The sequence below is a fragment of the Venturia canescens genome, chromosome 10 (genome assembly GCF_019457755.1).
Source record: "Venturia canescens isolate UGA chromosome 10, ASM1945775v1, whole genome shotgun sequence".
Lineage (NCBI taxonomy): Eukaryota > Metazoa > Arthropoda > Insecta > Hymenoptera > Ichneumonidae > Venturia > Venturia canescens.
In genome coordinates this window covers 9,753,897-9,780,351 of record NC_057430.1, presented here as the reverse complement: position 1 = coordinate 9,780,351, position 26,455 = coordinate 9,753,897, and the positions used below count along the sequence as shown (strand labels likewise).

The window sequence follows — 26,455 nt, the reverse complement described above, 5'->3', positions numbered from 1 at the left end:
GTAGGTCACAGCCCTTGTTAATGCCTTCGTACATGCCTAGAGACACGTGAATATGTGTGAATATCCGGCGCTACATTCTCCGTCTCTTCGATATCTGTGCTTGCGACATGACCGGTAGAACAGCTATTAGTTCCTGCTTAGCAATATTCCATGCTCGATTATCCTCTCGCTCTCGCTCCTTTTCGCATTCCTCGTTCTCTAGCCCCCTCTCTCGCTCTCCTTGTCATGACAAACATTTATCTTGTGTCATAATACAGACGCAAAACGTTCGAAGGTTTCGAAGCGTTCGTGGGCGTTCTCACGAATTGGAAGAAAGTTTAGAGCACAAGATATACAGTCCGGAAAGTTTATAGGATAAACGCGAATGAAAAAAAAAAAAAAAAAAACGATCGCACGAAAGCACACGCACACATCGATAGCATACTAGCGTAGTCCTTGGTAGGTTTGTACATCACGACGACTGTAACTCTTCTGGGACGATACCGAGACTCTCTCGAGTACGAGTTACCTACACGCGATCGTTTCCCAGGTATGTGTTACGTTAAGTATACACCGTAACACAGGCGGTGGTTAGCGCACGAAAGAAGCATGGGGACTCACACCAACTCGTGTGTTCCAGTACGCTTTCGTACACGTGCAAGTTCTGTGGATGCTTTCGCCTTTCGAGCATACATGACTACGTATAACTACACTACCTACACGGGATGTTCTGCTCAAGCGGAGGAAGGTCAACTCCCCTATAAGGGAAATCGGGATAGCTCGGTTCAGCTTTCGTAAAAAGTGAAAACATGAGAATATTAAAAATCTCATGCTCCGGTCTTAAAAACGATGTTTATGTTGCACCAAACGATGGAGCAATAACATTTGCTTCTTTATTACATCAGTTAATTGACGGAGCGATGGGGGAATCATTCATCGCAGGGTGCTCGGTTCGCAACGATAGAATGTGAAACTGAAACAGTTCGAATACGATTTGCTCGTCAGTTTTCCATATCCGAAATAATGAATGAATTTGTGATGAGCCTTTTACAAATTTCAATTTTGCTCCTTCGTATTTGATAAGGAAAACGAGAGAGTGAAGGCTCTCGGTTGCTCGCTGGAATCTTCGTCGATCGCTCCTCGATTAGTAGTCCCTGGATCGTCGATACGCAATATATCGTACAACAAATTCATCGCGGGCTTTCTCACGGGCTGCTGGCGTCTTTACCTTCTTCGTGCGTACAAAATCCTGGCCGGGTTCAACCAGAAGCATGACATCGGTTGGAGATACCCAAGACGAAAAAGAGATTCTTCGATAACTCAAAGAAAGATCGCTTTCCATCAATTTTACGAAGGCGAAATACCTCAACTGGAGATTCGACGAGTTATTTGAATTCGATGAAAAGTAGTGACAATGTCACGATCCTGTTTCGCATCATATAATGTCATTGTCAATAAAGCGTTAATAAAAAAAAGGTGCACCATTTATAAAATTCGTTGATAAAAATGTTCACGGTTAATAAAAATAATTCGAACGCCAATTTCTCTTGCACACGAAAGTCGAAAATATATCGACGAATTATCACAAATTTCTAAACATCGTATTCACAAATACTCGGAACATATACGATGGATTTTCCAGTGTTGAAACACACGACGAAATTCTCCTGAATCCACTGTGAATTTCTGGTGTCCCTCTGCAGTGTTTCTGCCGGTTAAGGCCTCTGCCCGAAGCCGCTGGGCTCACGAATTGCGGCCTCGATACACGATCATGAAGATAATCCGATCGGACCCTCTTCGTGTATGCCCCAAGTGCATATTGCCTCGTGGCTCCTCACGAGCCAACGTGCCAGCTCGGAGGAAACCTCTCTCGGTAGGTTCGAGTCAGAAGGGCCTATTTTGTCCGGTGGAGCGTAGAGCGGGTACTTCTTAGAGCATGCGAGCACGGCGTGCCCGCAGTAATACACATTCGACTGTCTGCAGAGAGTCGAGAAATGGAAGGGAGCAGTTTCAGAGCCGCAGCACGCGAGGTGGCACGAGTTGCGACCTTTTGTTGAGCAGAGCTTGATGTATGTGCCCATAAGTACGACGAGGCAGCACATAACCTCGATATACTGTGGCAAGCGTTGGGTACGCGGAGGTAGTACGCGCAGGGAGAGTCTCAACCCTCTGGTGGTCGTGCCAGCAAGGCGCAACACTTTCGGGCATAAAACCGAGCTCGCACACAACGAGATCCTCTCCTTGAGCGCGCTCCCCTGCTGTATATTCCAGTTGAACTCCCTCTCGCTCTTTCTCTCTTGGCATGTAACGTCAATGGCTTATCGATAGTTGTGTGTGCACGTATGCCACCGTCCTGTGTGCGACGTACACGAGCGCACACCTACGTCACTTTCGTTTTATACCTTCCAAACGGATTTATTCACCACCGGGGAGAGCTCCGCGTTCGCTAAAACTTTTCCTCTTCCTTTCCTTTTTGTAGCGGTAGATATGAGCCTATGTAATAACACGGGTCTGTGTACATGCCTCGAGACTGACGCGCGTGACGTCGCGTGGGATGAAGTTTCCAGACGCGGAGGAGCTCACCTCCGCGTTGTAAATTTCGTGATGGTACCGCGCGCAGCAACGTCAACGTTTTTACCTCAACATCGTCTCCTGCCCGAGCGAAATTTCGTTGAGACTTTGAGCGAGAAGCCTGCGACGTGTGATTGATTGACGAATGGGCAAACTCTTGGAAATTGGACTGGCGAAAAATCGTGCGTGCGCATATCGCCGCGGTCGTGGTGCTAAAGTCCGTCGACGCGCGGTTCATGCGGCGTGGCTACGAAAGCTCTAAATTATCCGAGTCCGCGTGAGAATATGCAAATTCCCGGGAATACGACGAGCTGCTTCGGGTTTTTTGTGGATTAAGCGATTCGAAAAGAAACAGCGCAATACGCAGGATGACGCAAGTGCGGCAGAGGCGTCAAACGCAATCGCGTTCGCCGGGCCAGGCTTGTTCGTCGAGTTGGGAAGATCCCCTCCCGAAAATCCCTCGTCGTGAGCAGGAAAAACGCTTGGTTAACGACGTTGTTGCACTTCCGAAAGTATGTCACAGGCGCCGTATTACGCGATACGCTCAAACGTGTCGCGCGCGCACCGACGCTGCCAGCTCCAAATTAAAAGCGTATTAAGCGATGCGAAAAACGTTGCATAATGAAGTAACGAGCGATCCGAGTAAAGCTCTCGTTCGCATAGTCCCCAAAGAGTGTGTGCACGCGCATACACGCGCGCCTGGAATTTGCTCCACTGCGATAGTGTCGTACCCATACGCGCATTCGGGCAGTTGCGCTGGTGCGGCCATTTCTGCAGGAAAGCGTGCACGGAATGATCATGCGAGCGGCACGAGCTGCGCGCACTCGTACGTACACACGCTGAATCCTCATCGCCGCGTTGGAAGCTCCGGTACAAAGTTGCCCCTGAGCAAACCGCTGGCGCTTCCACGTTGTGAACGCCACGTTATGCCAAGCCCGCACAGACAACATCCCAGCCGACTCGAGATAATAACACCGAGAGTGGGAGATATCTGTAAGGCCCTGCTGCACGAGATCTTCGTAGAAAGGGGAAGAAACTGCTCGAGGTGGTAGAAGGAAATTCGAGAAGCAGCCGGAGGAGACGGAGACGGGGGAAAAGACGCGCGAAGCAGCCAGCGGCAACACACGATCGCGAAGGAAAAAAGCTACCTGTACACTGGAGCGTGTCTAATTCGACTAAACTTTATACGCAGTCTTTGGCTCGCAGTGAGAATAGAGATCGGCCTGCTCGTATCTCCATTATCGTGTATTTCACCCGCAGATCCGAAAGCGCACAAACAATGAGTGGTTCGAAGAATCAGTGCCCGGGGTACTATTACGTCGCGGCGATTGTTGACTTTGGACATAACGTGACCGCAGACCGAACTTAATCTCATTCGTTACAAAAGATATTCAATCTCTTGAACGCGACGCTTCGAGAGATTTTTGGGACTGGAGGGAAAACAACGCTGAATCGGCATGGAGAAAATATGATGGGTTTCATTCGAGATATAACGAAACGCCGAAGAATCAACGTTCATGCAAATAAATAGAATATTCAAATGAGGCGCGCACAGTCATCGACTCGTCCCGGACGGTGACTGGTCTCTCCTTCTTTCTTCCTCGTAACCATGTTTGTAGCCTCAAGAACCGACCGCAAACAGGTAAAACCTGATTTTTTTGAATGTCTCTTTGAAAAATTACGTCGGAATCTTAAATCAATGAATAATGTGATTAGCCGATAGATCAGAATGGATCTTTCAGCGTTTCAACTTTTTTCACGAGACCCCCAATAAAATGTGTGAATTGGTGGGCCAAGAATTCGCAGGATTAAAGACCTGCAAAGTTCGTCGTCCTTGCTTTAAGCTTCTTCGATCTCCAGGGCCGTTCCAAGGTACAATAATCCGAGATTTTAACGCGTTATGCAATCGTGTCCAGAATATCAAGAAGTTTTATCGTTGCTGGACAAATTTCCTTCGTTCATGATCGGGACACCAAGCGAAGAAGTTCAATTAGGACGATCGTCCATCATGAAACGAGCAACGGACTTTTTCGAGTGGTGGCAAATTTCCGAAAGCTCTAAAATCTCGTGTCATTACTTCTCTCATAATTCGTAATCAAAGTTTCCGAACGAAGCGGTTGCTCGACTCCCAGAAACGGAATTTTCAACCAAACTCCGGACTGGTATCCCGAAACAAAATGTTATCGATCCCCATAAATCGATAATCTGCAGCATCCAGCAATTTCCTATTCGCATATAAACCGAACGAATCTTACGCACTCAAACGAATTTATTATCCCCCTAAGAGTTCATCAACCTTTCCTTTCTATAAAAACTCCAACAACAAAACTCATTTGCCTTCGGTAAATCTGCATCAGTTGCCCAAAATAATTATTTTTCGTCCTATTTAAATGCTCGATAAAACGCACGGATCAGTTGTGTCAATACGGTAGATCGAATGGTCCATGAAAACTTGGCTACAGAGGTCTGTTATACGCCGCGGTGACCGAGAGTTCGTGGTCGTCCTCCTCCTCGTAATCTCGAGATACACAGGAGAGAAGTGGGATGCTGCAAGTGAGTCCCAAAGGAGAGAGAGAGAGAGAGGAAAGAGAAAGATCGGCGAGGGGGGGAGAGGAGAGAGACTAACGCGTAGCATATAGCGACGGAGGAGAGCTACAAGGATGGTACAAGCGTATTATAGCGAGAGGACGGCGAGAGTGGACGGACTGCATGCCACCACTCCTCCTTCTCCTCCTTCTCAGCTCGTTCTTCTCGGTTTACTCGCTCGCTCGCACACGGAGGAGTAACAGCGACGGCGGCAGCAGCAGCAGCAGCCACCGAGCTGCGATTCCTTCGAGTCTGTGGAGGCACCAGCGGCACACAGCTCTCCGAGAAGGGGCCCTCCTTTGCTCCTATACTCGTGTAACTTTTATATTCACCGGGGGCCGCCTTCTCACAGGCCGCGGAGAGAAGTTGTGCCCGAGCAGGAGCTCGCGCGGGCCGGGGCCCCGTTTCACGAACGAGTAAACTCGCGGCGAGCAAACGCGGCGCGCGCGCGCGGAGACTAGTAGTGATACTCGCACAAGAGCATACGAAATACGAGTTGGAGCTGCGCTATTCGCGCGTCTCTACGTCTTATTCGCGAGACGATTAAACTTTCGAAGTCATTAAAAGGGACTCGCTATTTTCTCCTTTCTAACTTTCGATGATCAGCTTGTGTTTATAATCGGGAGAACTCTGGGTCGACTGCGTCTCGATGCTCTCGTATGTCCCGGTCGAAAATCCACGTGCTTATGACTTTAGAGGATAACGGAGGTCCTCGATCCTCTCGACAATATACAAAATCTCAGAGCCTTCGTGCCGTTGAATTCCTCAGCTCGCCGGGATTCGAACTACCCGCGCTTTCTTCTTCCCCCCCCCCCCCCCCCGCCCGCCCCATTAGATAAATGTGCCAGCAGGTCCGTCTCTGCGACGACCCTCGCGTTCGTGCCGGATCGAACAATCGGTGGGCCTCGACAGAGCGGCGGCCAGTGTGGAATGTCGCGTTAGTGAGGACCGGGCAAAAGGGTGGGTCTCTCAACGGCTCATGCCGTCAGGCTCCGCGGTGTGAACACACTTAAAGCCCACTCACTCGCGCCCGAGAACGAGTTACTTCGAGAATTCGTTTGATGATTTTTCCCCTTTAGTTCACGCCTGCGTTAGTGCTCACGAATCTATCATCGAGCGGCGGCAGCGATCCTGGAGGAGCGGCTATCGCCTCTCGAGTGTGCGTGCCTCGCAGCTTCGATTCTCACGGAATATCGGATTAAGTGTCGACTATTTGTGGCCCTGAATAGTGCAGTGCGCGCCGCCCACGGAATACAGTGCACAAGTGGTGAAATCGAATTGGTTTAATTTTCGTAACTGGCGATAAAATTGGATGAAAAACTGGTGGGATATCATTTGAGGAGGTGGATTAAACGGACGATGCGACGAGGTCGTTGCACCTCTTGCTGCTTTTCGCCATCTCGTCCTCTCGTCTTGCCACCACACGTAGCTACATAGCGGGTGTATACACGTACTGAGAGGCGGATAAAACGCTATCGCGGAGAAGTATCGGCAGCAGCGTTCGGCGCCGATACCTCGTGCTACAGTCCGGGCCCTCGTTTTATCCTTCGCTCACCGCGCTGCTTATGCGCGCGTGAGGAAACTCGTACAGCCGAAATTATTCGAGTCGAAATAAGATTAGCAGTGTGCGGGAGTAAAACTCACTTCGGATCATCGATTTTTAGTGGGATCCCTGAAAGTCGAGGAGAAAGCATCGCTTCCAGCGCGGCATCGGCGATCTTGAAAAATCCTCAAGATGTGGGAATGCGTCGCAAAGTGAGAGAACAATCGAGTAATCGTGAATAGTGAGCGAAGAACATCACTCGAGAGGGGGAAGAAATATTGAGGCGAATTTCGTATTCGAACGAAGGCGCAGAGCAATCGGAATTCACGGGACAAGGTGAAAGGATTCTGGGAGCGAGCGAGTGAAGATCGAGAGTGGATTCGCGCACAGAAATACACACGGACACGTAAATTCTGTATGTGTGTGTGTGTGTGTGTGTGCAAGTATTCGCCGCGTGACTGAGACGACAAGTGTCTCTCTTTTCTTGTTGTCTCTGAGCGATAGGAAAGATTGGTGGAAAGATGCGGACATTACGTCGTGAAATGTTGGTGGTTAAAAGCCGATGGGATAAAGTCTGACGCCCGTGGTGCGGTGGGAGCCGCGCGATTATTCTACAGCCGGAGCGACTCCGAGAGCGAGGAAGAGTTTGAATAAAAGTGGTGTTGTTGTGGTTGCTGCACACCGAGATGCTATATGGTGAGAAAGGTCGAGGAGTCGAGAGCATCGCCGCGGCACGCGAGAGGGAAATACCCGAGAGAATAACGCGAAAGGGCGAGAACGAGGCCTGAATTACCGTGGCTATATATAATCGCCAAGTTTCCGAGGTCTCTATCCGAGAGGGAGAGAAAGTCTTACCGCGACAAGCGAGTTATGCGTATCGCATTTAGCGCGCGTCCAAAGAAGACGGAAAAAGCTCCGAGTGACTCGAATCTTCGTTTATGAGCTCGCATCTCGATGCTCTTATGTCCAATACCTTTTCAATGTTAATGAAACTCTGGCAGAGTGCCATTCCCGATATCGATGCGAAAGCAAAACCCGATGAAACGTAACGCTCGCCGTCCCGAAGATTCTTTGCAGAGAGAGAGTTATGGGTTTGTTGTATCGTCGCGCCGACGATTATCCCAGTGATTACGAGGGACTTGCGTGCAGCTCGCAGCGCTCTCTTTCCCTCTCGCTCCCTCTCCCCGCAGCCAGAGAGCTTCGCGAGGCTTCGAGGATCCGGCAAGGGCCACCCGCGCTTCAGGCAAAATACGCTGATCGGAGTTGCCGCTCGAACGGGGGGCATTCGCGCAGAGATCACTTCGCCGAGTTGGTTCGACGGGAAAAAGGGCAAAAGGGAGAGGAGGGAAGGACTCGAAGACCTCGAAGGGGTTTCGAAGGATGGGGAGGGGGAGGGGAGAAGAGATAATTCGACGCAGCCGGGGAAGAAACAGCGCGTGAGCTACGAGAAGAAAACGAGATTGAGAAGATTCGCCGAGTGTTAATTATGTCGGTCGTCAAAGTGAAGTAATGACACACGGGGACTGTACGAGGGAGAGACGCGCCTTGGGAAGAACCTTTTGATCTCGATAAACTTGGACACATGTGAGGTGGAAAATAAAAAGGGAAGAATAAAGGAGCTTCGTCGTTGTCGAATCGCGAATAAATTCGCGTGGGTCCATGAGGCCCATCTCGTTCGAGAATTTGCGGAGGCTCGTTGGCCGCAAGAAGGACAGGAACGAGCCCTCCTTCAAGCGCAGCGAGTCCTTCAAGCGAATATCGATCAGAAAAAGTTACCTCGATCGCGGCAAGCGACGCAACAAAGTTCAAAAAACACCGGAATCTAATTCCAAAGATGTCGAAGATCGGTCCCGCCTCGAGACGGAATATCAGAAGGAGCCGTTGCAGAAGCTCAATGGCACCACTACGAGCATCGTTATTCAGGACGATCAAGAACCGAGAAAGATTCAAAAAGCTGCCGGTACGATTGGCTATGACGAATGGATTCACGACGTCAATAGCCCGCAAGATAAAATTCGGGACGACTACGAATCGCCGCGTCAAGCCCTGCCCCGTGTCAGGAACAGCAAAACTCCGCATCCCACCGCCATTCAAGCGGTCAAAACTGGTAGCGTGACGGAAGAATTGGCCGTATTGAGATTGGACAGTTCACCTGTTTTTCCGAGATGCCTCAAGAGCCCCGTCGTACCTACCGTGACCGAAATAATACCGGAATCCATCGACGAATCGATCGTTCACGATGTTTCCAGTCCCGTTGAAGGACCGCCGAGCGTTAGCGTCAGTTTGGGACGAGTTTGGCGCGACGCTGTTCCAGTTCCGTTCCCACAACAATTGAACTCCTCCGGTGCTGCTCACCATTCCCTGGACAGCGGGCTCAAGGAGAGGAAAGCTCAGCCAACCGTTGCCAGGACGGTCTCAGCGCCGGAGAAAAGTTTGTCAACGTCCAAAGACTCGAGCACGTCGTCTTTCAGCTTTTCCCTCTCGATATCCAGGCTCGCCGATCTCAGGAGCAACAAGAACGGCTTCTTTCGTCGCAAAGCACCGAAGCCATCGCCCAGCGTCAGCAGCGACGGGTATTTCAAACGGACGAGTGCAGCACCGAGAAGGTCGAGCAGTCGGAGAAGAGTCACGAGGACTTCCCAGAGAAAAAATCACCCCAAAAAAATGACGACCAAAGAGACGATGCGACCCGCCAGCCCAGTTTGGTTCGTGCCCCCTGAAAAACGTCGATCCAAAAGGCAGCGGAGGGTCTGGCGTGAAATTCGTTGCTTGACCGTCGAAGAAGACAACAATCCGTTGGCTGAGGCTAAATCGGACGATTGGTCGTCCAACGTTTCGGACGAATTCGACGATCAACAGTTGCTGCTTTCCGGTGACTTCAACGAAAGACGCGATGTTTTTCGGCCCCGGCCAGCACCGCCGTCCTCGTCTCTCGGTACCGCGACCTCGTCGAGCGCGTGCTCGCGGATTTCCACCTCGTCGTCGAAATCGTCCGAAGGCTCGGGGTGTCCGGCCCCCAAAATCAGCGACTTCAACGAGGACAAACTCTTCAGTGAAGAGCTCAGAGTCAGTGGGATTCTGGCCCAGAGACCGACGTGGCGCTCCTCCGCGACGACCCCCTCCATCAACTACTTCGCGAGCGCCCAGTTCTTGACCTTTCTAACGAAAAATTCGAGTCTCGGCTCGTTGGGAAGTGAGAAAAAAGACAACTCCCGACACTACCGATGCTTCTCGTCGAGCGACAGCGAAACCGAAGATCGAAATGATCGCACGCCGAGCGATAACGAGGGGAAAATCCTCAGAGATCGTCCCAAAAATAAAGAAACCCCGAGAGATAATCAAACGAGTCAACAGCAAAGGAGAGCAGGACCTAAGAGACGTCCGCTAAGAAGAAAGTCACAGCTCAAACGAGCCAACGGTGGACAGCCGGTTTATCTCGTTCGCAAGTGTTCTTCCCTCAGGAGACGACCCAGTAAGATCCCTTGCACGCTCCACGAGATTATTTATAGCCATTATATGGGTAGACACAGACCAGTCATAAATTATTCAAACGTTTTTCGTGCTTGTAAGATTAATGGCCTAGTTTATGAACCGCCATTTCAAATGTGGATTCTTTTTTTATTGCTTGTTTACTCAATGAAATGCGGGTTGTGCAGGGAAAATTGAAATAAGAATCTTTCACAGCCGGCTCCGCGAAGCGAGAGAGAGAGAGTGAAAATTATCGCGTGATCGAATAATAGAAGTTCATTACTGATTTTTTATTATTTTTCTTTCCAACCCATTAGATTAATATCTCATTGATCGGATGACATTTCATAATTTACGACACAGCACAGCCGGATTGTCTGATTGGAAACGCGTCTGTGAGAACTCGACGTCGCGAAATTTCTGTATCGACATGTTCGCGTCATTCTGTGCCAGCGATTTCGTCATTTTCGCTCGCATGTAACACAGAGAGGCTCTCCGGGACAGCGGGTAAATTTATCGCGACTTATTCGGTACTGCGCAAACTTTCTCCGCTACATATCGTGCCCGTACTGTATGCCTGTACGTATAGGAAACCTCGTTTTCGCGATCGAGGCACCCCCCTTCGAGCAATTTAGCTAGTTAATAATTTATAGATTAATGAAATACGAGCCCGATGATTGGAGAAGTTTCTATTTCTTGAGTCAGTCAATTTTCATCGTCGGTAACATAAAATCACGATTTTAGCGAGCGCATCTGTTATATCGAGCTGCGGTAAAATGTGTGTTACGCTCTCTTAACATTTATAATTGGATAAAGCATAGAAACAAATGGAGAGAATTTCTTCTTCGGAAACAACGCTATTTATTAGTTGAGATGTGTTTCTTTTTTCTTGGGATGAATCGCTGTTAAAAATCTGCGCGTTTCTCGCGCTCATGTGACTCCGCACACGTGGCTCGCTCGTCGATCTTACGTACGAAGCTGCGCTATACGTGAGCTGATTTATCAACAATCTTCGACGACGTAATGACGCATTTTTTAGAATCCAACGAACCCGATCGCCTCGCACAAACGACCTTTCGCTTTTCCTTCACAAGTTTTCTCGATCGTGGTCGTCGAACTCTTTACACGCGAGAGGAGACTCGAGCTCCAAAGAATCTTCCACCCCGCGAGCAGCAGATCCAGTTTAGTCGTTTCACAGGATTCGTTGCTCTCGTTAGCTGCGAAAAAACTTGTTTTCAGGGACGCTGCAATTGGTTCGTTAGTTGCTTGTCTTTCAAAATAAAACGCTCCAAAAAGTTCGCTCTCATCGCGCACGATCCTCGAAAACGTCGAAAATTCTTTGCCCCGGAATGATCCTCCTATCAAAAGCGCATTCGGGGCTCGCCCAAGAAACGCGTGCAGCAACATAAACCTCCGTTTGATCGTACGTCGACCTTGCTAATGCGCTTCCGTAAAGCCGCGATGACTGTCAGGAACGGAGAACGATAAGGATCGAAAAGTGCGTTCTTGATCGACGCATCCGAGCGTCACACGACGCCCCGATGTAACAATAACGCTCTCGATTCTACAAACGGGAGTGTACCGGCCTTTTATATCCCAGAAGCGAGAAGAAAATATGCGCTCGTTTTCCGTTACTAAATGAAACACACGTATCCATACACGCGTACTTTGCAAGCGAAACCTCGTTCCGGAAGCACGATTAGGAAGGCGGCCTTAGCGTTGCATAAAATCATTATTTTTCTTCCCGTACCTGCGGCGCAATTCATTGCGAAAATTAATTATCCTTCTCTCTCTCCCTCTTATTATCATTTTCTTTCGCTCCGCTACTCCGGTATTAATTGCAACGACTTTTATGTGCTATTCGTATAATAAAACAACTAATATCTATCCAGTTTGATGTTGCATTGCGCGCAAGACATCCAGAGATAGGATCTCCTCGCGCTCACACCTCCAGTCCCATGCGCGTCTACGCGTTCATACATTTATACATTTTTTCTTACACAATCCTCGAAATCTTTTCACCGTTTTACAAATTAACTGTACGCACTCGCGTTCAACATCGAGCGAGATTGCTATTTCGTTATGTTACGGAATCTTTCTGTTCTTTCACCATTCCGGGGAGCAAATGTCGAAAAAGGTCGCCGTCATTGTCAGGAAATAGAAATTTCATTGTATGAAAGTTCGGTGATGGAAATGACATCATTTTTCTCGCTCATCAATTTCATTTCCGTGCAAAATAACAATACTCAACGGCTCTAGACAAGAAAAGTGAGCAAAGGTTGGTTTGTTCCAAATAATACATTTTTGTCAGGAAGAATAAATTTTGAAAACATGCAGGTACATGAATCGATATTTTTATTTGTTGACGCGCACGACATACTGTGGTGACTTTTAACTCGTTGTAAATGAGTTCTATACTGTTCTTCGTCCATATAAAAACTATTAGATTCTTTTTGCTTCAACAATTCAGCAAAATTGTCGTAAAACCTCTCTTTAAACATTTCTCTCATTAACGGACATTTTGACACACTAAAATTCGCTACACTTGGCTACCGACTCGTGCAAGGACGCTCGCAACACTGAGAAATGAAATAATCATTCGAGTATTTAATAAGTAGAGAAAGAAAGTACGCATAAAGACTTCATAATTTGAACCGGTGGAAAGCATGAGTCATTGTTTGCGTTTTCGATTTGTCCAAAAACATTCACAACACTGACAATCTCAACTTTACCCAGCAAATTCGATGAATTCGCTCCGTGCAAGCCCTTGGAAAAGGAACAATAATCCTGGAAGTTTTCCGTACGACTAGCATTGTGTTATTTAAAAATATGGTTATTCTCAAATTGTTTTTAAACATTTGCCAACACCCATTCGTGTAATTCATTTCGTTTGAATGTGAAAATGATGTATTTCACCGACTGCTCGTGAATACGACGCTGAAGTTTGCAACGTTGGAGTCCAACGAAATGGAGGAAAAAAACATTTTTAATTCACTCATTTTTTATTTCACGAAGTATCGGTGCAGCTTGAAAAACTATGAATTGCAAATTCGACAGGAAACGAAATTGGAGAATTACTGGAATTATTGGAGAGTTTTTAAAAATCATTTCGTTGCGGACTCCAACGTTGCAAACTTCAGCGTCGTTCGTGAATAACCTAAAATGGATCGTCAAGTAGTGTCATAACACTACTTGACGATCTAGACTTGTTTCATTTTGAGGATAATTTTCTATCAACGGCTGCTGATAACCACATATAAGTTGTTCCCAAAAAAAGCCATTTATTTGAATCAACTCCACTTTCGATAAAATTTTCCAACAGCCCACAGCTAAATTTACCAGGTTTTTCGCGTTTTCGAGCTACCAGCGAATGGTGAGGGGGGCCGTTAAATTTGATTTCGAACTTGACGTTAAGGAAGTTGAGGCTGTACAGTAATTTTTTTTACCCAAAAGTGATGATCTGTACCTTTCAAAAGTTAGGCCAGTTTACAGTTTGGCAATGTTGCATACATTTTAAAGAAAAGTTGGGGAAAAAAAGACGAAAAACTGGTGAAAGCTCAGTCGAAAACACGAACAGTGACGATCCTAGCCTCAAAAAACTGCAGGGAAAACAGATTATTATTAATACAATCTCAGCAAATCTCCTAATAAATCTGAAAAAAATTGACATTATTCGGCAAGCCTTGCTCATGTTGCCCAAAAAATTTCATATTTTTAGCATCATTTTTAACGGAGATATCACCGAATGTGTCTTGACTTCCATAAGATTACATGTTATTTGGCCCAAATTGTTATTGATTTTTCTCAGCAACGACGCTCCTAAACTGTCTGAAAATTTAACTGATTTTTTTTTACACTTCACTTTATAAGATGCAATCGGTTTAAAAGCGGTGACATCATTTTCATTCTAATGCCTCAACTTCCTTAAAATGGCTTAGGACGCAAGCGAAATTCTGATTGGAGTGCGTGAGGAAAAGTAAAGTTTGAATTTAATTGATAAACCGATGGAAGTGGATGGGAGTGAGAGGGAATGGAATCGATTTTACAAGATATTTTATTCCGTGGCCTAGATATGTAGCGATTAAAGCTCGAGTGGAGTCTACTGCAGCAAATTGTCGCGCCTGTAGAGGCGCGGAGTGAGGAGTCCCCACCTTCTTATTTTTCTTGGTTAGATTGAGCATCATCTCGTTGCTCCGTGACATCATTCGATTGACCTGATCGTTTCTCGTATATTTCAACGTGTACGTAGAGCGAAACTCGCGTGTATATTTGCGCTCGGATGAGAGGCTGCAGCGACGATTCCAATAGTCGGCTTGCACTAACGCCACGAATTTTTATTTCTGTCTGTTCAACAGGGGACATTACACAGAAGGGCTACGAAAAGAAACGAACTCGTTTGCTGCAGCAATACGCCTCGAAGCAGTTGGGTAAGTTGACGCGTTATCGAGCTCGCTTTTTCATCCTCAGTGGGAAGTTATTTGTCGAATTCATTTGCGCTTTTGATTCATCCAATGGGTTTTTAAAGCAGGAAGCGCACAAAAGGGAAATGCATCCAATTCATTCGTTTGACCAATAACGATCGAATTTTTTTCGAACATTGCTTCATTGCTCGAAAAACGTTGTTCCGCAGCTTCTCGCCGATGCAACGATTCGAATTTGTTGTTCTTTCTTGTGTTTTTTTTTTTTTTTTTTTTTTTTATCATCACTGATTATGGGCATTAAAGTTTGAATTAATGGAACGAATTAAAATGGTGTTGGAACAACGGTAAGAATTCATGTTTATTCATTAACACTGGGAATCCCGATTATTGGGAGGCTACGCTGCGAACGCATTTACGTAGATTGAGATCCCATTTTGGTCGTGCCCAATAATATTTTACTTACATTTTTTCTTACATTAAAAAAAAAAATTTTTTTTATCGAGTTTAGAAATATACGACGCTCTTTCACGCTTTTTATGTCACTTTTCCTTCCACGCCCATTATTCGATGCATAAATCACTGCCTGCCTCCAGTTTCTCTTTCTCTCTTAACGATTATATCCCCTATCGGCTAAAACGTCAGACCAATTTTTCGCCACTATGTCAGAGAATATCTCGCAGAAAAGATTCCAGAAGAGCAGGATCGCATCGAGTGCTTCGAGAGGGATCGCTCGTCGACTTCGTTTACATTTGAGTTATTCATTCTTACGCTCCATCCACCCGATTTTTATTTATAACACTCTCATTTTGCAGGAGCATCGCGTCGTACTTTGCCAATTCGCATATTATGCAATAGTTTTTGAGAAACTGTTTCGAGCGACACTGAATTTGAGAAAATATTGATTTTGGTTCTCTCTCTATTGTGCGATTGGAAAAAAAAAATTCTTAGAATAAAATGAGAATGAAAAATTGAAGAAAAAATTATCAGAATGAATTTGAATTAAAGCAACATTTGAATTTTTTTGATAAATTCACGTTGAAAAATAATCGTCCGAACGAAATGAAAAATGATGGAAAATTCGTGACTTCATGTGCTGTTGCGATAGTCAGAGTTTCAAAATAGTGGAATAAAAATCATGCATGATTTTCGTCGTTCCGCGCGATGTCGAGTGGCTGAATTCGCGTTCCGATTCCCAGTCTTCTGGAATCGTCGAACAAACGGACAATGGAAAATAATAACGTAATGTGCGGTGAATGCCGGGAAAGTCTCGTCAGATTTTCCGAGCAAGATCTTTTATGCACTTTTTCAACGCTTCGTGGCGCACGCGCGCACGCCTATTTACTTTTTCCCTCTTTTTTTTATACTTTTGCGTAATCCTCGACGGAGATATTGCTCGCTCGTTACTACACGTGCTTTGGAACGAATGCGCGAAAAGAGAGAGAGAGCGAGCGAGGGAGACACTCGCTCTACCAAATGGAACCATCGCGTAATACCGGATGCGTGGGAGTCGTGTTTTTATACCGTAATTGGAAAAATGGAATTAATTAATAATGTGGCTAATTAAAAGGCAAACTTCACGAAACATTGACCATGCTCGACGGATCGGGGTCAAGGACATGCGATGGCAGGACACGAATTCTGAAATGATTGATCGGCAGCCGACCGAGTGACAGTTATAATCGAACGGCGGTCGACAAATATTTATTAATCTCGAATATTTATCTTCGAATCTCGTGATTGATCGGCAATACTTTCACGTTAGCGAAATTCTTTCACCGCGGACGTTGAGCGCCTGTTTTTTTTCGGTGAAACGATTAAAAAACCTCGTTTTTCGCATTCGATAAACAACGCAAAGAAATCGCAGCGTATCGACGAGTGGAGAATAAAAAGTAGGCGAAAGATGGAGGAAAGTCACGGAGATCTTTCGCTGCTCATGAAGAGAACTATTATTTCCGTTCGAACGGGATAAATTTAGCGGTCACGGGCTCTTCGAGGAGCGTTACGCTTCGCTGCACGAAATATTGGTACAGTCACGAACACGCCGACTCCGATACCCGCTACTCTCCCAAACCGAGCTCCCCCCTCCCTCTCGCGAGTTATTATTCCGAGTGAGCGAGTATCGCGGACGAGTGATCATCCGAGGCAAGTGGAAAATGCAAAAAATCGAAAAATCCGACCCGGACGGGTCGGTGCCTCGCGGTCAAGCCCCGAATTTCAAATAAACTCGGGTGAGGATATTTTTGTCGTCGCGCGTAAACACTCGATAACTTTCAGCTCGCATTAACATTCCGGGGAATCGAACATCGCAGTTTATCATCAAAGTTCTTCTTTAAGGTAGATGGCTGACTTTGAGAAACGATATTTTTCGAAAATTTCAAAAAACGAAACTTACTTTAAAATTTTATTATTTTCAAAATATGATCGGTCGAGCACCGACACTTTTATACAATTTTATTATAAAGAAAAATACTTTTGAAGATTTCATCTCGACTAGCGTGGTGCAACAGCTGCCGCTGCCGTTCACGCTGTCAGTTTTGTTTACAAATTTTATAGCTTGTGAAGTCAGTTTACTGTCCAAAGTAGTATTGCAGTGGAGGAAAATGAAAAGATGCGAGCGATAAAAAAATTTACCGGGATAAAAATGATCCGTTTGTTAAAACTGACAAAAAAACGTGGCCAAGCAAACGAACGACAAAATATGACAAAAAGGACGAACTGACGTCACATGTGAACGTACATTGAATGCAGCGTTGCTAAACTTAACCAATCCATTTGTCGTGACGTAATCTGAATGATTTCTCGTCAAATATTTTTTCATATTTCAATCAATTTTAAAAATACGTATTTTTGCCAAATCTTGGATATAACTAATGAAAAAATCAATAACTTTTCATGTGTCTTACGACTTTCGTGTTCCGGGGTGACAAGTGTCAGAGAAAAGTCGATATTCAATGATAAATTTGCTGCTAAATCACGTGGTAACTAGCATCCAAATTTTGCAAATTTATCCAGTACGTATTCATTTTCGCCTACAAAAAAAATCATCGCGTATAATCTTCGATAGCGAATATTCACCCACCTACCTTAACCGGCGCCGTTTTTCAATTTTCCGGAGCAAATATACGATGGGTTTGCCGGTTTAACGTTGCTTCGCTATTGAAATTCTGTACTATTTTTGCGCTGAATTCAAAATTCTTTCGAAAGGATCGCGCTTAAAAGCGGCGTTCAAAGCGCTGAGGCTTGAAATTTGTCGATAGTTTCGTCACGAGATCGAGTGTCTTTACGCTGGAATTTTGTATTTCTCAACAAAAAGTAAAACTCGATCATTCTGATGAAACGTAAACGTTGCGAGAGCAGGCAACGCGAATTTCTGCAGCGCGTTTGAGCGTCCCGAGTGAATTGGACCGCGCCCGATCGAGGAGTAAAAACTAAGCGGAATGACGGGTCGATAATCGAAATTTTTTCGTTCGAACGAAATGCAGTGAGGTTGAGCATGTTTCGTCATCGATTTGGCGAGTAGGCCGGGAATCAATCGCTCGTCAATCACGTAGAAACACCACTGGCCGCGTACGAAATTTGAATTTATGGTAAAACTGGCTTACGCAAATGGAGCTAAGCACGAGCGAGCAAATTGTCGCGGAGAACAGCGGCCTCGACCTTTTTTTCGCGTGCCGCCTGCTCGACAAGGGTATCGGGAGCGAGGTCGATCCACGTAAAAATGGTCGAACGCGATCGGAGCAGCGACGTCCTAACGCGAGAGATTTTCTTCTCGTTCGCGTTAACGATCCGGGCGCACTTCGCGTGCGTGGACCCTCTCGCGAAAGGAGCCTCTTCAGACTCGTGCCTTTGCGTCTAACTATGCGAGCGAAGACTCCCGACAAACTCGAGGATGCAAAACCGAGAGGGGAATCGAGAAAACAATTCGGGCGTGAAAAATGCAGTGAACGAAAACCGCCTCGCTGAGATATCGGAGCAGGGAATAAAAGAGGGAGCGAAGGACCGAAAAAAACGCCGAGCAAACCCGTTTTTTCGAGTGTTTTACAAATCCCCTGAACAATCGAGTTTCTTCGTTATAAATCGACAGATTTTTCATCATTCAGGGCTCCATTTTCCCAGCTTTTCCTCACTGGCCGTTTTCCCGGAAGAGCTACAACGAAAGTGCATTAAAATCCCTACAAATACGGAGCGACAAACTTCAAGAACGAACGAATTTCAGAATCTTCCAATTCAAGTTCAAAAGCAGAGCGATCCTCGCGACACCTGTTCGTCCTATGACGCTGAAGTTTGCAACGTTGGAGTCCAACGAAATTAACGAAAAAAAACATTTGTAATTTTGCTTCCTCATAGAAGAAGCTATGTGACGATGAATTTTTTTTTCCAGTTTTCAATGTCAATGTCCTCAAAATGTCCAAAAACATCAAAAAATCATATCTAGAAAAAATGTCCGGATGTGTGTGTTATAACTCGAAAACGATTTGAGATAAAGGACTGCCATTTTGCACAGATGTTAATCTGAACAAGCTCTTCAATTTCTGATAATTTTGTCAGTATTTGAAAATAAAAAATACGAATCCTACGACGTTTTGAAATGAAAAAAAAAGGTGTCGACGCTCTGACGTTTGAATTTTATGATTTTTTGAATTTTACGAAATTATAAGTTTTTCGGAAATTTGCTTTAATTTTTGGAAATTAATTTGGAAAAGTTAAAAGTCGATGAATAAGTTGAAATTTTATTAAAAAAAAATCAAAAGTAACAAATTGCTTTCTCAAGCTTTTAGAACAATGCTTAAAGCTTCCTCTATGAAGAAGTCAACATAAAAAATATAGCAGCTCGTAGAGTAAACTTTGAGCACCGTGCATCTTGACCATCTTGAGGAAGCAATTTGCAAATTTCAATTCCCAGCATTTTTTTTGTCATTTTATATTTCACGAAGTATCGGTGCAACTTGAAACCCCACGAATTGCGAATTCGGGAGGGAACGGAATTGGAGAATTACTGGAATTATTGTAGTTGCCTGGCTAATTTGCAATTCGTAGTTTTTCCCTCTACACCAATGATTCGTGAAATAAAAAATTGGTGAGTTACAAATGTTACTTTCGTTGAGCTCCAACGTTGCAAACTTCCACGTCACGTTCGTCCTCATCCGTGCAAAACGAGACAACGAAGTCGACGAGTTGCACCGAACCAGAGAAGGCAAATGTTGAAACTCCAGAGGCTTTTATCCGTATGCAGAAAAGTCCGTTACGGTTGCGCAGCAGCTCGAAAACGCCTCGGGTGAGGACGATCCGTACCATGAAAAACGTTGCTTCCCTTTCTCCGGCGTGCGAGAGCTCCGAAGATCGAGGTAGCACGTCCCGCTCCTGAAATCGTTAGCATCGAGCAATGTTCGCGTACGCTATGCACTCAACTCCACACCTTAGAGAGCGGATACAAATGTGTGTGTGTGTGAATGTGCCTGAGACGTGGATGCACAGGAGGAGAAACGTGTAAGAGAATAAAAAGCATCGGTGCGCCTGGAGTCGCGACCAGCGAGAGACTCGCTCTCCGCGCGCGGGATCGAGACGCCCTCTTCCCTAACAGTAAATTCAGCCAGATGCGGAAGAGACGCTTCCGCGTGCGATATTTCTTCGCAACAATGTTTGTACAAATCTCCGGAGCGCGGGTTCAGTCTCGATGTACAAATGAGCGAAGTGTTCGCGCGCGCTTCAGTGAAGAGCGAGCAGCTGGGACTCGAGCAGCAGCAGGAGATGATCGAGCCGGGAGAAGAAGTCGCGCGAGTTCCGAGGCGAGTTCTCTCTCGATTTCGCGAGACTCGATTCGCACTCTTTCCGCGCCGGGTTTACTTCTCCTTATCTTCATCTCTCGCGCCCTCTCTCATTACAGAGAGCCGGTGCTCGCCGTCGAGAAAGACTATCGCAGAAGGAAGCGGCGTACGCGGAGCGTCTCGAACGAGACAATTTTCCACGCGCGGCGAGAGGAGAACGCGCTACGTTCAAGACACACGCTCGGTGGGAATTGCATCTCCGCGGCGTGACGAAAGGAAATAGGAAGGAGCGAGAAAACTCAAATACCGCGCGGATCGCCCACGGACACGAGCTCTCGCAATCCCGGCCAACAACCAGACACATTTTATTCCATTTATTCGCGAGCTCGAGGAAATAGACTTGCGCGAGAATCGCCACGTTAATGCTCTCTCCTCCAGAAAAAAGGAATTCTCAAGAAAATATAAAAAAAACTGATGAAACTCCGAAGAAACTTGGACGAAGAAAAACGAAGCGAATCCGCACCGTGACTCCGAGCCACTTTGTGGCTTATTTGATTGATTAAACGCGAGAGCAAGTCCCCCGATGTCCTCAAACTTTCGATCTGTCTTTAACGGATAATTACTTTTAAACTCCTCCCTGACTAAACCAGAAGCGAAACTCGTTATCGAACGTTGAACGTTTATTTCGGTCATTCGCGACTTTTATTTCGTTACGGAGTTTCCCTCTATTTTTATTGTTCGTTCAGATGAGAGAGCCATTCATAATTCCGTGTCGCTGCTGTCAAATGAAACTTTTCTCACTTGAACTAGTTTATTTTTCCTCCACTTCTTTCCCGATCCCAATTTCAATTATCTCAATTTGTCGACTCTTGACGCGTTGGAGAGAGAAAATCAACGGCGGCGAGGCAAAAATTATCAAACTTTCTCACGGCATGCGCAGCGAGTTTCGTACTTTATGGAAACTTTCCGATCACTCGCTCTCGTGCCTGATTCACCACAATTTCTTGCAACCACGTTTCTCCACAAAGTCAAAATACAAAATAAACTGATTTCCTCGGAAAGTTTCTCGACCGAATTACGTTTTGGGAGACCGAAAACATATTCGTTTGAAAAACTCAAGTTTTCTGTCAAAATTGCGAGTCGAGTTTTCCAAATAATCTAAAAAATCAGTTCATTATCCCAAGGAATGGAAAATAATAATTTCACAGTTGGTTAACAGAAACAAACATAATCAAAAAATTTCAAAATTCAATGAATATTCGACAATTTTCAATATCGTCATAAATTCAAAAAAGATACACGGAGAGAAAAAAATGTAAAAATTACTATGATACCACGGTGTCAAGGTTCTATGTCGCCCATTTTCGAGGTGTTACCAAAAGCATTGTAATTTTCTGTCAAAGGCTTAAGCTGTGCTGTTTTTTCCTACGTAGTTAACCGAAGAAATTGTAAAATTTATGTTAACTCGGTGATGAGCTGTAAAGTGCAATACAATTAATGCCATTTTGCTACAGTCGGTACTGTTTTCACAATCGAAATTTACACTTGACCATAGTAAAATTTGAGGAGCTCGAACACAAGCATCGATCGCCTGCCAAAGCGTTTATAGAAATTCACCCGAACTCTGGCTTCACAATAAATAACTCTGTACGTTCGTAGTAATTAATAAACATCATCACACAAAACCCCGCTCCGATGGCACCAGAGTAGTTTTCACCGGGATTTTCTCTCCGTCTAAAAATCAAAGTAAATCCGAAGCGCCGGATGAAAAAATGAAAATAAATTGGCGAAAAGAGGGGACGTGGGAGCGAAAGGTTAAAAAAGCGTGAAATGTTTCTCTATATTATGCACGTGTCGGTAGCAGGCAGTGGAAACGGCAGTGGCGTCGTTGGCGTTAGCGGGGGTGAAAGAACGGGTTATGGGAGCGGTGGTGGCGGCGGCGGGGGTGGAGGAGGTGGCGGACGACCCCAACCACGTGCAAGGCGGACGCAGCGGCGGGTCACGCACTCGGAGAAGCGTTATCACTCAGGTAGAGCGCAGCGTCGATCTGATCGCTTTGTGTTTGTTCTGCTGCGCTTTCAGCTTGTTCGATTTTGGTGTGTGCATTGGTCTTGCCAAGTAGCTTTCGTGATGGGCCGGAAAATGTTGCGATCGATAAAGAAGCGAAAAAACAAGGCGGATTTCAACGCTTCGATATTATTCCCTCGCGAAAATCGATCGCAGCATTAACCGCGAATTACGTGCAATCATTGGTAGCTTTGCTTCCCCCTGTAATTCTAATTGCGTCATGAGATTGTCAGCCTTCGCATGCCAGTTGTTTTTTCCTGGGCGTGTCTTTTAGCGATGAAAAATGCATGGACAAACCCGGTTACCCGGTGGTCTACGAAGCACGCGAGCGGATCACGCGCGATCGACGGATCTCGATTTCCCGTTTTTCCGGTCCACCCGATACTCTCGTTACTCGAGCGCGAGACGCGAGCACTCGATCGATCGCGAGAGAGAGAGAAAGAGAATCGCGATCGCCGCCGCGAGCCGAATGTGTGGAACACGCGTTACGCAACTCCAGCGCTCGGGGTTACCTTGGCCCTGACAATAAATTCTCGTCATCGTTGCAATCCACTCGTGGGATAAACTCCCCGTTCGCCAATATATGCTCAACGTATTATGATAGCATAGCGTGAGAGACTCCGTTACGCGTTTTATCCTCGATCCCTCACATTTTTTCTCCGATCCCCCGCGGCGAAGCCGCTTACGCGATACTCGAGACATCAGTCACCTGCGGCTAAACATAATTGCCGACTGTTATTATTACAGTTACCACTTTTATTCTCTACCTGCGCAGCTTCTTCATCGGTACGGGACTTTTAATGCATTTTTCAATAGGGATTTCAGTTCCGATGTATCAGCAGCGAAAATAACTTTTTTCGGGGGTTAATCAACGCTCGGGCTCATTGCGATTGATCGATCAGTGTCAGGCTCCTTCGCTCGAGCGTCTCAACTCTTCTTTCTTGTCTGAGGCCATTTAAAAGTAGCAGAAAAATCACTTGACGCGGATAGGTAGGCATTCGCCGGAAGTCTATCGAATCTTCGTTGAAAATTCAACGTCAAATGATTTTCATAACGAATCTTTGTTTTCGAAAAGAAATACGATCTAAGCAAATTTTTCAATTTCGATATTGTAGTTAGAAAGTAAATTGAAAGAGTGGAGGAAACTTTTTTTCTTCCATTTGAAAAACAACAATTGCTGATTCGTCGTTCAAGTGGGTGATAGAGAAATTTCGAAGGCGTTTTAAGGGGGAGCATCAGTGTGACAGGCTGAAAAATGAGGTATTTATTGGGATTTTTGTTTTTAAATGGCTCGATCGAATTATTTGGAATTTTGTGTATTAATTATTGAAGTAATGAAGCATACGAGGAATTTTTATTTTATTTTTTGTCCATTTTATTAGGCAGAGGAGCGCAAAATGACGTCTCGAAAAAAGACTCCTCGACGGTTGACAGCACAAGTGCCACGGCAAGCGCATCTGAAATAAAAAATTCAAAAAGATTGTTAAATTGTATTTCATTAGAAAAAAATGGCGGCCATTTAAACAAAAAATTCGAATTTACACAAAAATTTTGCAGTAAATTGTTAATAAAAAAAAGGTAAACAATTTTTAAAAAAACCCTGCGGTGCGACCATAGCGATAAGTTTTCTGAAGAGAATGCTTAAGAAATGCTTTCGCGAGAAAAAGGCGTCAATATAAAACAAGTTCTTACCGATTAGTCTGTTATCCCTGGACTTAGGCCACTTGAGGTAACTCCTGTACTGCATGCCAGTCAAATGAGTGCTAAATTTTCAAAATGCTTTTAGACCAAGTTCAACGTACCGATTAAACTTATTGTTAGTAAATATGTATTCAAGCATATTTTATTAACGTGAAAAAATATTTAAAATGATAGTTTTGCAAAACTATCAATTGGTAGATGCAAATTTCCATGATGACACATTTTCACAGCTGTTTTTCAAAGAATCATCTGTATTTTTTAACCGATTTTATCGCACCAAGTCTCACTATTTTGTTCCTCAATTGATCCTCTACGAATTCACCACGTAGATTTTCCTTCAAACTCATTCCTTCGGAAATTATGAATGATAAAGTTTTTTCACTTAACGAACAATTAGCTGCGACAGTGAAACGATCAAGTTAAAAAAACAACTACACGGTGGATTCATAGAGGACCGGTTGACGAACAAAGTGAGACTCGTTGCAATAAAATCGATGAAAAAACGCAGATAATTCTTTGAAAAATATCAGTGAAAATGTGTCAGCGTGGAAGTTTGCATTTATCAGTTGATGGTTTTGCAAAACTGGCGTTTTTAATATTTTTACATCTTAATGAGATATGCTGTAATACAAATCCACTAATAATACATTTAATCGACACGTTAAATTTGGTCTAAAATAGTTTTGAAAATTTAGCACTCATTTGACTAGCATGCAGTACAGGAGTTACCTTAATCCGCTGTAAATGTCATTTCGTTCAATTCTATCGTGCCAAATTCTCTCAAACGTAACGAAAAAAATGAATAAATTAAGCCGTGAGCTTCCGAGATAATTTTCTCACCGAAACCCGAGCTGAATTCCAGGCTTCCGTCAGTTTAAACATTTCCTTCAAGCACGTACGTTTAATCGGCCTGAAATCCACTCGAATCTCGTTCCCCCATGAAAATCTATCGCGACACAGACAAGATCGGAGGTTCCAAGCGAATTTATAATCCAGTTGAAAGGAAACTCGTCGAGAATAATAAACACAAGTCCGATCCAAGGAAGCAGGATGCCTTTATACAGCGTCGTTTAAGCGAGATTCGACTCTCGGGCGTATATCGCGTGCACCAGTCGCAGTAGCCTCACGTGTACGGTGCGGGGCATCAGTTATGGTTACCGTTAGCTAATAATAATACGAGGAGCGAGCACCATCTAACAAGCGATAGAAAAAGATAAATATGTAGAATAGGGTGGCGCAAAAAAATCGACTATTTTTTTTTCAGCGTCTCCTATGAAAATATGTTAATTTATCATGTTTCAAGAGCCCCCTCCAAAAATCAAGTCAACAAAAAAATTTTTAAAGGTCGCTCAAGATTTTTAAAAATTCCAAAAATAGTCGAAATTTGAATTTTTTTATTTAAAAAATTTTTTTGCTCGATACAGCGAAATTTTGTACCGAAAAAACCAATGAGTTTCTGAAATTTTCAACTCAAAATATTCATTTTAAAAGGTCGCTCAAAATTTATTTTAATTTTTATATACTTAAATTTTATTGTTTCGAGGGACCATTAAATATTCATATTGATTATCTATTTAAATGTTGAGTTCCAATTAGTAAGATACTCGATGAAAATGCACTACGAAACGGAGGAAAAATCGTATATAACAATGTCGGTAATAGGCCAGAAACACGGAAATTTTTTTACCGGCGTAGCAAAGCGTGTTTGAGCCTGCGCTATTTTTGCTTTCATTCAATTATAAAGTACTTGTTCGCAAACAACAATTCGAAGTATTTTTGTTGGTAAAATCTACTTCATAATTATTAAAACAAATTGTTCAAAATATCACTCAGTATTTTACCAAATTCACTCATTATGAGAGTCAATAAATGTTTTGATTAAACAGGCGTGGTCTATTCATAATTACATTTTCTCTGCTAACTAGTTCTCGTAATTGTTTGAATTGTTTAAATAAAAATATCGACCTATTGTAAAATCATACCTTGTTACGTCAGATTTTTCCTCCATCTCAGTGTGTATTTCTAACCATTACCTTACTTATTGAAAGTGAAAATTAAAATGAATAATTAATATAAATATTTAAAGGTCTCTCGAAGCATCGAAAGCAAAGCATATAAAAGATGAAATTAATTATGAGCGACCCTTTAAAATGAATATTTTGAGTTAAAAATTTCAGAAACTCATTGGTTTTTTCTGCACAATATTTCGGTGTATCGAGCAAAAAAATTTTTTAAATAAAAAAATTCAAATTTCGACTATTTTTGGAATTTTTATAAATCTTGAGCGACCTTTAAAAATTTTTTTGTTGACTTGATTTTTGGAGGGGGCTCTTGAAACATGATAAATTAACATA

At 44.4% G+C, this 26,455-nt stretch overlaps 1 protein-coding gene across 11 annotated transcripts in view; it reads left to right on the top strand.

Moving 5' to 3' along the window:
• The window catches only part of DIP2 (disco-interacting protein 2), a 66,794-nt gene that overhangs the window by 22,166 nt on the left and 18,173 nt on the right, over positions 1-26,455 (top strand). For 3 of the 11 annotated variants that reach the window (XM_043431333.1, XM_043431332.1, XM_043431329.1), the window contains exons 1-3: positions 8,324-10,151; positions 14,503-14,574; positions 22,195-22,362. In XM_043431333.1, the coding sequence (XP_043287268.1) occupies positions 8,339-10,151; positions 14,503-14,574; positions 22,195-22,362 (2,053 nt within the window). In that variant the 5' untranslated portion in view covers positions 8,324-8,338. Of the gene's footprint in view, positions 1-8,323; positions 10,152-14,502; positions 14,575-22,194; positions 22,363-26,455 lie in introns of those variants that run through there. The other 8 variants (XM_043431340.1, XM_043431338.1, XM_043431336.1 and 5 more) reach the window with 5 other exon arrangements.